The sequence below is a fragment of the Ovis aries genome, chromosome 2 (assembly GCF_016772045.2).
Source record: "Ovis aries strain OAR_USU_Benz2616 breed Rambouillet chromosome 2, ARS-UI_Ramb_v3.0, whole genome shotgun sequence".
In the NCBI taxonomy this organism is placed as follows: Eukaryota; Metazoa; Chordata; class Mammalia; order Artiodactyla; family Bovidae; genus Ovis; species Ovis aries.
The window spans coordinates 43,691,798-43,701,602 of record NC_056055.1 but is presented as its reverse complement, the minus strand read 5'-3'; the positions used below and the strand labels follow the sequence as shown (position 1 = coordinate 43,701,602).

The window sequence follows — 9,805 nt, the reverse complement described above, 5'->3', positions numbered from 1 at the left end:
GGGATGGGCCTGGGAGCTGAGGAGTGAGGCAGGCCAGCGACATGCAGCCCCGCCCATCAGGGGAGAAGCCCACCGGATGCCTAATCAGATGAGACACCCCTTCCCAGATCCCCCTCACACCTCTGTCTTCCCCTCCCAGCTCACTGGTCTCCCTCCCCTCTCTTCCCAACCCCTCCCTCCCTAAGATCTCCAGCTGCCCCTGCTGACTTTATAAATGGCCCTGGCAGGAGGTGGGCACCTTGGCTAATTGAATCAGCGCCCACGAGGCAGGAGGCTGGTTAGCATCACTGCTGAAAGGTGGTGGCAGCAACAGCTTGAGTGCAGCCAGCAGGGAGGAGGCTGAGAGAGCAGAGAGGCCTCAACAATCTGGGTCTCGGTTTATTCTGAAGCTCCAGGGTGGGAATTCACCAGAGGACCTTGGTCACCCCAGCATAGCCTGGGAGCAGGCTTATGGGATGGACCGGAAGTCAACAAGTGCATGCATACACACAGACACACACACCCCCCACATATTGGTCCTACGCTCTGGGGGGGCGGGGGGGGGGTGGGCGGGAAGGGAGGCAAAGAGGAAAACAAAGAAACAGGAATGCTATGGAATATTTGTCTGTGTGTGCACACAGTTACACCTATCTATGTTTACATCTCTATGTATGCTAGGCTCTCTGTCTGACTCTTTGTGACCCCATGGACACGGACTGTAGCCCATCAGGTTCCTCTGTCCATGGGACTTTACAGGCAAGAATACTGGAGTGGGTTGCCATTTTCTTATCCAGGGGATCTTCCCAACCCCAGGGATGGAACCCAGGTCTCCTGAATAGAGGTTGGATTCTTTACAGATGGAGCCCCCAGGGAAGGCCACTCTCACCCGCCCTGATGTTGCCTCTGCATAGCACACTTAGCAAATAAAAGCAGTCTCTAAGTGCCTTGGTCAGGGCAGAACATCTCGTGGCATTGGCAGCTGTCACAGAGCTGTCTCTTGGTCTTACATTGATTGCCCTGTCCCCTTCAAGACCAAGCTGTTTCCTCATCTATGAATTTGCTCCTTGACAACAGGCTGCTAGAAGAATACTTTAAGAAGGGCTTCACCTCTGTGTTTCTGTTTGCAGAGATTCATCCCTGAGGCTCACGCCTGCATGAAGCCATTCCTGCACAACCACTCTGTTCAGGAGCCACGCAGGTGCAGAGCAGGGCTGGTCCATGGTGGCAACTAGGGAACAAGGCCCAAGTCCAAGGTGATGGTGCCACTGGGGATGGGCTGGCCCGGCTCTCTGGAGGACCTGCCCCATCTGGTCACATCTGAGAGAGACCCCGTGGGCTTAGTCAGCATCTTCAGGACTCACGTGGCCCCTCCCACTTCCCCAAATGCTCTGCTCCCCTGCCCCCACCAGCTCTCACCCCATCTTTCCCCAGGGCCCCAATCTACCACTTCCCCTTTCGAGCAAAGCTAGCTTCAGAGGGAAAAACTGTGAAGTCCCAGGATCTCAGTAGAGAGGAGAGAGGCCAGGAGAGAAGCAGTTTTCAGCTTGGGGCCCCACACCTCTCAGTGGCTGGGTCCACAGTCCTCCAAGAGAGACTCTGAGGATCTGAAGGGACCAGCTCTGAAATGCAGATCCTTGCAATTATCCCCCCATTCTTCTGGGCAGTAAATCTTGAAGTTCCCTTCTGTAGGACCAAGCCCCCTCACGGGATTAGGGCTTAAGCCCCCAGTGGCCTTTTCCACAGGCTAACACTGCCCCCTGCTGGGCTGAGCTGTGGTGTCTGTCCCAAGTACTCATGGAAATTGAAATAGGTGGGACATCCCTGTTGGCTGAGTTAGTAAAGTATTCTCCTGCCAACGCAGGAGACGCAGGTTTAACCGCTGGGTCGCTGGGTTGGAGAGGAGAAGGAAATGGCAACTCACTCCAGAATTCTTGCCTGGGAAATCCCATGGACAGAGGAGCCTGGCGGACTACAGTCCATGGGGTCATAAGAGTCAGACACAACTTAGGGAGCAAACCACCACCACCATCCTTGCCTGTGAACGCCCAGCTCCCACCCCTCGCCTGGAGAGGGAGCCACGGAAACCTTTAGAGGCATTAGGCCTCCTGCCTCCAGTGTCCTCCGAGGCGGGGATGTGTTGGCAGCCAGGTTAGTCCTTTGGTGCGGCCAGAGTCAAGGTTCCTGGGTGGCTTCCCCCTCTGTCTCAGCCTGCTCACCCATTGCCTCAAATTCCTTTAAAAGGGGGCAAAAGCATGAGCTGAGATCAAAGGTGCCCACAACCCACGTGTGAAGCTGGGCAGCCCATTGGTCTCTGTCTTGCTTCCCTCCCCACTCTGGAGCCCGTTTCCAGCTGCTGCTAGGACCCTTCTAGCTGAATAGAGTAAAATCACGCGTGGGTGCATGGGTGCTATCACTTCAGTCGTATCCAACCCTTTGTGACCCCATGTTCCTCTGTCCCTGGGATTCTCCAAGCAAGAATACTGGAGGGAGTTGTCATGCCCTTCTCCAGAGAGTCAAGCCTTCTTAGCCTAAAACTGTCAGAAACTCAGCTCACCTTCTTCCACAAACCCAAATCTCTCCGCAACACCCCATTTCTCTGTGTTCCACATCCAATGTGACTCCAAGATCCACAAGCCCTGGCTCTACCACAGCATTTGGACCCCCTGCTCTCTGAATTTCCCTTTCCAATTCAGCTCACTGTGGCATCAGTCCATCTTCCAAGTAACCCGGCAGCTTACTGACCTAACACAGAGCTCTATAATATTCTCTGCTTAAAAGCCTTGTCAATGTGATGGCCATGTATTGGTAATTCTTGAAGCTAATTAATGGATTCATGGGGATTTATTACACACTCCTCCCACTTTTGTGTGTGTTTGAAATTTTTTATAATACAAGTTTTAAAAAATAAAGCCTTGTCATTCCTCCTTCCCCTTTAATTAGGTACAAATTCCTGCACAACAGGGTTAGAATCTGCATCTGTCTTCTCAACTAGATTGCCCCATGTCCCCTCCATTCTTGTTTATTTATTTGTTTATTTTTAATTGGAGGATAATTGCTTCACAATATTGTGTTGGTTACTCCCACACATCAACATGAATCAGCCATAAGTATACATACGTCCAGGCTTCCCCGGTGGCTCAGTGGTAAAGAATCTGCCTGCAACACAGGAGACATGGATTTGATCCCTGGGTTGGGAAGACCCCCTGGAGAAGGGAATGGCAACTCACTTAGTATTCTTGCCTGGAGAATCCTATGGAGAGAGGAACCTGGCAGACCACAGTCCATAGGGTCGAAAAGAGTTGGACATGACTGAGTGACTTAGCAGGCAGACAGGCATACATATGCCTCCAGCCTCTTGAATCTCCCTCCTACCTTCCCCTCCATCCTTACAGAACTCTTTCCTGAACATGTACACACCTCCCCCAATGCCTCCACTCACGTTCTTCTACCAGCATCCTCCTTTCATATCCCTTCCCACTCTTGAAGGGCCACCTTAAGTGCCATCTTTGATACGAAGCCTTTCTTGGTCCCCCAGTGAACAGCTATCTCCCCTGACCCCCAGGCCTTGATTCTCCTCTTGTGAAACTTACATCCCCTTTTGTGATAGACATCTGTGTCCTCATCTCAGCCCACCTCTAGACTATAAGCATCATGAGGCGAAGGGAGGCTTTACAAACAGTGCCCTGTAATCCTGCTGAGTTGACCAGTAGCAGAAACATACTGACAGCCCTTTCCATGAAAGCAGGTTCTGATGAAAGGAGACGGCACAGAGCCTGCAGGGAAATACTGGGTTGGAACTTTCGGGCCAACCCTATAGAAACACAAGGGCCAATGCAGAACTTCAGAACAGGAAGGGCTCTCAGAACCCAAATGGAGAAACTCCCTCAATTTACAGACAAGGAGAGTAAGTCTTAGAAAGGCAAGGGATGAGTCCCATTTCTACTCTTGCCTGTCTTCCACTCCAGGTTTACACACACACACAGCTTCCTCACTATTTTGGGGGTGTTGACCCTACCCTAGCAAAGTGTTGAGCATCTTTCCCAGAGTGCCTTGACTTGCGCAGACCTCTATATCTGTGACCAGATGTGGGGTCCCAGCTGATGCCCAGAGAGGCTCCTGCTGCTGGGAGAGGCGGTGTCAGTGGTGACCAGTCGAAGCATCCACCCCCAGCAGGGCCATGCCTGTCCCATCCCCGCCTCCCACACTCTCATGTTGCACAGAAATATTTCTGAAACGTTTAATGCCACAGAGAAGTCCAAAACTGGCAGAAAGCAGCAGCCATCCTCCTGCATGCCTGGGGCCACAGCTGTCCCCTGAAAAGGTGGCCCACACAGACTGAGGAACCAGGGCGATTTGCTGACATCCTTTTGTCCTCTAAATGCCGGAGGTTCCATTTAGGCCAGCGGGGCTGGCAAAAGAAGAGGAAGTGGAGAAGGAGTAGGAGAAGGGCAGTCTCCGCAGGGCACTCTTCCTGCCCTCAGATAGTGACTCAGGCCGCAAGCCCTGAAGGGGACAATTCCTCGGACCAGACTAAAGTGGTTAAGCCGAGGGTTCAAGAAGGAGCAGAGCAGGGCTCCTGGGATGCGGTGGCCAGGAGTCACCAGCAGAAGCTGGAAGAGGGGGCCTGCCTGCCCCTCCAGCTCCTTCTCACTAGCCTCTAACTTTGGCCCCACGTGCATAGGACTCCAGCACTGGCTTCCCTTGGGGATCGCATTTCCTCCACACTCCATCACTTTGGCCCTTTCTTAAGTACAACATTGTCATACTCAGTCCCCTGTGGCCAGCCAGAAGCAGCAAAGTCCTGTCCCACTACGTAGCCATGCTTGAGGCCGCTGGAGTCCCTGTCGTCTGTGGCCTGCCTCCTCCAGGCCTCACCCCGGGGCTCCTGTGGGCTGTCATACAGGGCCGGGGGGGCCATCCCCTCGGGCTCATCATATATGTGGTCGGGTCGTGGGTGTGGGTGATCCTCGATGCTGTCGTACAGAGGGTCGGCTGGAGGCTCGGGAGGAACAGCCAGGATGCTCCTCAAGCTCTTCCCCAGGCTCCGGGCCACTGCATCGAAGGGCACGGCATACTCTCCCTCTGGTCCACGCTGCTGCCGGGGAGCGGGCACCGGGACGGCGGGCGACGGTGGTGGCAGCGAGTCGTGGGGTCGGGCGTAGGGGCTCTCTGGCCGGGGGAGCACCGCAGGGACTGGGACTGGCTGAGTCTGGGGCCCAGGAGAGGTGGCGTTCTTCTGGGCAGAGATGGCCTCTTCCAGGGCCAGGAAGATCTCATTGCCTTGCCTGGTTTCGAACTCAAAGTTGCCCTCTCCTGAGACACAGCGCCGGCCAGCCTCGAAGGAAAAGGTTACCTGGGTGCAGGAGAAAGCCTGTTACTGGGGGGCCAGCTGCTCCTATACCCAGTTTTCAATCACAAACACGTCACCTCCAACTTCCCTCTGGCTGGGGAGGTGCTTGGCCTTCTCCCCAAGCTGCTTCCTCTCCAAGTCTTTTCTTACAAACCCCTCTCCTTTTTCCTTCTTCCTTCCATCCATCAGCGTATGAAGATTGGCACAGAGTTCATCCTCCACACGGCCCGTTACTCCCCACCCAGGTCTTCCTCTTCTTTCCTTCCCTCACCCACCTCCACCTCCATGTGTCCCTCTCCGGGTTTCTCCTCCAGCCCCTGGGCTGGGCTGATTTTCTTCTGCCGGTCTTTATCTCATCTTTTCTCCCTCCTCCATTCTCTCTTCCTTTGAGCGCCCCTCAGCCCTCTCCCTGACACTCTCTTTTCTCTCATAGTTCATCCTTCCTCTGCCCTACCCCTGGCAGCCCCTGCTCACCTTATCCCGCCCAAAGCGCCGGAGGAACCTGTAAGGCCATTCATATAGCTGGGTGCCCGAGTCGGGGCCGCCCCACAACTCCAGGGCACTCTCCCCAACCCGGAGGGTGTAGGATCCCCGGAGCCGGCACCTCTGACTGACTTCTGTGGGTCTCATGGTCACAGCAAACTCCTTTTGGGGGGTCCCTGGGGAGGAGACACAATTCATGGGGAAAACAGCCAACCTTTTTCAATGCTGTGTGTGTGCATGTTCAGTCACTCAGTTGTGTCCGAATCTTTGTGATCCCATGGACTATAACCCGCCATGCTCCTCTGTCCATGGGATTCTCCAGGCAAGAATACTGGAGTGGGTTGCCATTTTCTTCTCCAGGGGATCTTCCTGACCCAGGGATCAAACTTGGGTCTCCGGCGTCTCCAGCATTAGCAGGCGGATTATTCGCCACTGCTCTAAATAAGCAGGCCAGGTCTCCAGGAGAAAAGTATAATCGGTGGCCCCATGACCCTGGTGCCTGTGTTCTGAAGACTTAGCTGCCCTGGGCCAGGTCAGACTTCCCAAGATGCCAGGAACCCCCAACCCCTCCCCCAGGAGACATCGTGCCCTAGCCACGAGCACCCCGACTCCTCCGCGGCCACATCCTTCCTGCTCCCGTCGCCAGAGTCACAGCTTTGTCTCCTCCATCTCATTGCTTGCCCCAACCCAGGTGCCTCCCCATCCCTCCTGCCACACCTGCAGGTGCTACCCCACCTCCCCAGCTCTCCCTGCCTACCCACCCTCTGCCGAGGCCACGGGGGGTTGGGGGCCCCTCCGAGGGGTGGAGCCTGGATGCACCCCTTGCCCTGTGTCTTCCTGCTCCCCCCAGGCAGCTCCCAGAGCGCTAGACAAGAGGACAGGAGGGGGACTGCCTTGTCAGCAGAAAGCTCCCTTGCTGCAGGACACCTTAGATCCACAGAAGGGAAACCATCCTTTTTACAGACGATTGCTCAGGACCCATTAAGGGAGAACGTCAGACGAGCACTTTCACCTGGGTCCCTCAGCCAGGCCTGGATCAGAAGGAGAAGGCCAAGGGTGAAGGGCTGACATTTAAGGCAGGCCAGCCTCCCCAACCTTGGGCCTGGCCGGAAGCGATGCGGAGTGGCTGATAAGGGGCTGGCTGGGGCCAGGGGCAACCACAAGGCAGGAAGACTGGGCCGGCTGCCGGCCAGCTCTCACCTCCTCCCCACCACGCCCTGGAGAGAGCAGCCAGGGGAGAAGCGGGGGGCCCCCTCACCTGCGGTCGCGCTGCTGTACAATTCATTTTCCTCCATGCGGGGCCGGCCACCCTTCCCCTCCAGCCCTGACAGCTCCTTCCGCTGACCCTGGGGAGAAGGCCCAACGTTCACCACCATCGCCATCTCCAGCCCCACCTCTGGCCACCCTAAGCTTTCTTGCAAAATGCACTCAATCTGCCGCCCCTACCGCTCCCATCTTTATTCTGAATTGGGATCCACACCCCACCAAAGAACCACCCTCAGCATCCTGACCTTGACTCCCACAACACCTGCCCTCAGCAGGCACCCGGTGCCCCACATCTTCTCTGCAGCCCTGGACGACTCACGGGGAAGGCCAGGAGGCAGATGGCCTGTATCCAGTCGCCACGCTCGGCGGTGGGGGCGGCCAGCAGATACAGGCGTTCCGTGGTCTCCAGGAAGAAGGTGCTGGTGTCCCGAGGGCTGCTGGCCTCCCCGCTGGCCTCGGACACCCGCAGGCAGTCATTGAGGCGGATCACCCTCCGGGGGGCCTCTCCCCGGCGCGACTTCTCCGAGCCCTCCTGGAGCTCCAACCGGGCCAATGCACAGCCTGAACCTCCATACAGTGCAGCCCCGAACCGGCGCCATTTCTGGCCCCAGATGGAGAGATGGTGACCAGCGGGGAGAGGAGGACCCCAGGGGGAGATGTAGGGGAAGATCACAGGAAACCCAAGGAGGCAGAGGGCTTCACACAGGCCTTAAGAGTTAGTATGTGTTGAAGATGCACCCCAAGTGACCCAGAAAGAGGCCTCCAGTGACAGCAGGGAGGAAGCCGGAGGCAAGAAAAAAAGAAAAGGCACAGGGGTGAGCCCCATGAAGACAACTGCAGGGAGACTGGGTAAGCTCAAAGCAGGGAATCCCAGGTGAGAGGCAGAAAGCCTGTGAGTCCTAAAGCCCAGAGGAGGTGAGGAGGGCAGCCTGAGAGCCCAGACTGGGGAGCTCCTCTTTCTGCATGAGGCCCCACAGAAGGCCCTGTCCCCAGGAACTTGCTGGCTCTCCTGAAGCTTCTTCACTCGTGCCCTGAGGCCACGAGAGGGACAGAGAGAGAGAGAGAGAGAGAGAGAGGAACCCTGGGGTGGGTCCCCTGAGGGAAGGAGGACTTCCCTATTCAAAGAGGCCGAAAGAATGAAAAGGAGTTTAGACACAATGGGCCCTGGCTCCCAGAGACCCCTGCTCAAGTTCAAAAGCAGCCAAACGCAGCCCACTGGGCAGGAAAAGAGGAAGGAACCTCCACGGCCATCCCGAATTATCCCCTCCACTGTGCAGTCCAGTCCCTCCCAATGTGTCCCGGTGAGGAGAAGTCGCCACAGAACAAGAGAGAGTCAGAGTCCTCTGGTATCCCCTCCTCCTGGGGTCACGGCTGTCAGCAAAGGCCATGATGTGGAGGCTGCTCAAGGGAGCAAGCGGCTGCTAAGGAACAAGCCCTCCCAAGCTTGTGTTCCGCACCCAGTGTGGTAGATGGCAGTCTCCATCACCCCATAAGGGTTTTGGAACATTCCAGGGCCTCCTCTCCTCTCCGGGGAGTCTCTAGCACCCCACCCTCCGCCACCTCTCAGCCCAGCCCCAGGCCAACAGTGCTCTTCCTACCTTCCCAAAAGTCTGCTGCTGCTGGAGGTACAGGAAGCCCTGCTTCACCACCACGCCCTCCATCCTCGCAGCATCCCGGGGCCCCTGAGCTCCAGCTCTCCCCTTCCACTCCCACCCTCTGTCGCTCCTCTCTGCCCTAGGTTCCCCCTTCTCTCAAGTTCATTTCCTCTCTGCCTAGAGTTTTCTGCACTATTCTCGGCTGCTTGATGACGACAGGCCGATAGGCCCTGTGGTTTCTTGCTCTGTGTGTGTGTGTGTGTTTTCTTTTTGACGAGTGGGTTTCACATTCAAGCTTCCTGCATTTTCAGCGAGTAAGAGAGAATTTCCAAAAAACCCAACTCTAGTGTTTCACTGAACGCAGCTCAGGGACAGAGGCCTGAGGCATGTGAGCGGGGGAAGTCAACAACACAGGGTGGCTGACCCTCTGGAACAGAGACCCAGAAACAAAAATTTGACTGTAAAACCAGGAGCTGAAGGCTCCACCATGCTCAGGCTGGATGGTTAGCATGATGGAGCTAGGAGAGACCTGAGAAATCAACCAGCCCAACATCCTCATTTAAAAATGAGGAGACCGAGGCTCAAGGAAGGGCTGAGGACAGGTTCAGGGCTACCAAACCGGAAACCAGGTCTCTCAGCTCAGCAAGAGCTGAGCCACACGGGCACACTGGACACATTAGCCTCAGTACTTTCATACACTCTGCTGAAATGGTTTCCCTCTGTGGGGACACTCCCTGTGCCCCACAATGACACACACACCCACCACCTCCTGAGCTTCTAGAAACATGAATGTCTCCACACTGAAGCGAGCTACAGTCCCCAAGCACGTCTCAACTGTCGGAGTCCACCTTCTTTTCAGCCTTTGTGAACATTATAAAGACACTTGAATTCTATCTGGAGGTTATCTTTTAAGTTACAATAGCAAACTCTCACATTAAAAAAAAAAAGTTTCATAGTTATCAAATGTGCTTCACAGTTACCAAAGGTTCCAGGTCCACACAGTCTCCAGACATACTTTCTACCCTTGGAAGAAGGAAGGGCAGGCGTGAACCCACCTGTTTGCAAGTCTCCTAAAGTCACAAGGCCAGAGGAGGAAGCACCAGGGTAACTGATCTTTTAATTAACAGTCTTT

At 55.6% G+C, this 9,805-nt stretch overlaps 1 protein-coding gene across 2 annotated transcripts; it reads right to left on the bottom strand.

The window, feature by feature from the left end:
- Nucleotides 1-4,202: 4,202 nt before the first annotated feature.
- On the bottom strand, nucleotides 4,203-8,831 carry DOK2 (docking protein 2). 2 transcript variants are annotated; one of them, XM_004004211.5, is made up of 5 exons: nucleotides 8,677-8,831; nucleotides 7,398-7,679; nucleotides 7,071-7,158; nucleotides 5,804-5,988; nucleotides 4,203-5,332 (listed from the first exon to the last, which is right to left on the bottom strand). In XM_004004211.5, the coding sequence occupies exons 1-5, from the start codon at nucleotides 8,737-8,739 to the stop codon at nucleotides 4,709-4,711; spliced, it is 1,242 nt and encodes a 413-aa protein (XP_004004260.3). In that variant the 5' UTR covers nucleotides 8,740-8,831; the 3' UTR covers nucleotides 4,203-4,708. The 2 variants fall into 2 exon arrangements, with proteins under 2 accessions (XP_004004260.3, XP_042099110.1); XM_042243176.2 differs by lacking the exons at nucleotides 7,071-7,158; nucleotides 8,677-8,831 and having other exon boundaries at nucleotides 7,398-7,505.
- Nucleotides 8,832-9,805: the final 974 nt, after the last annotated feature.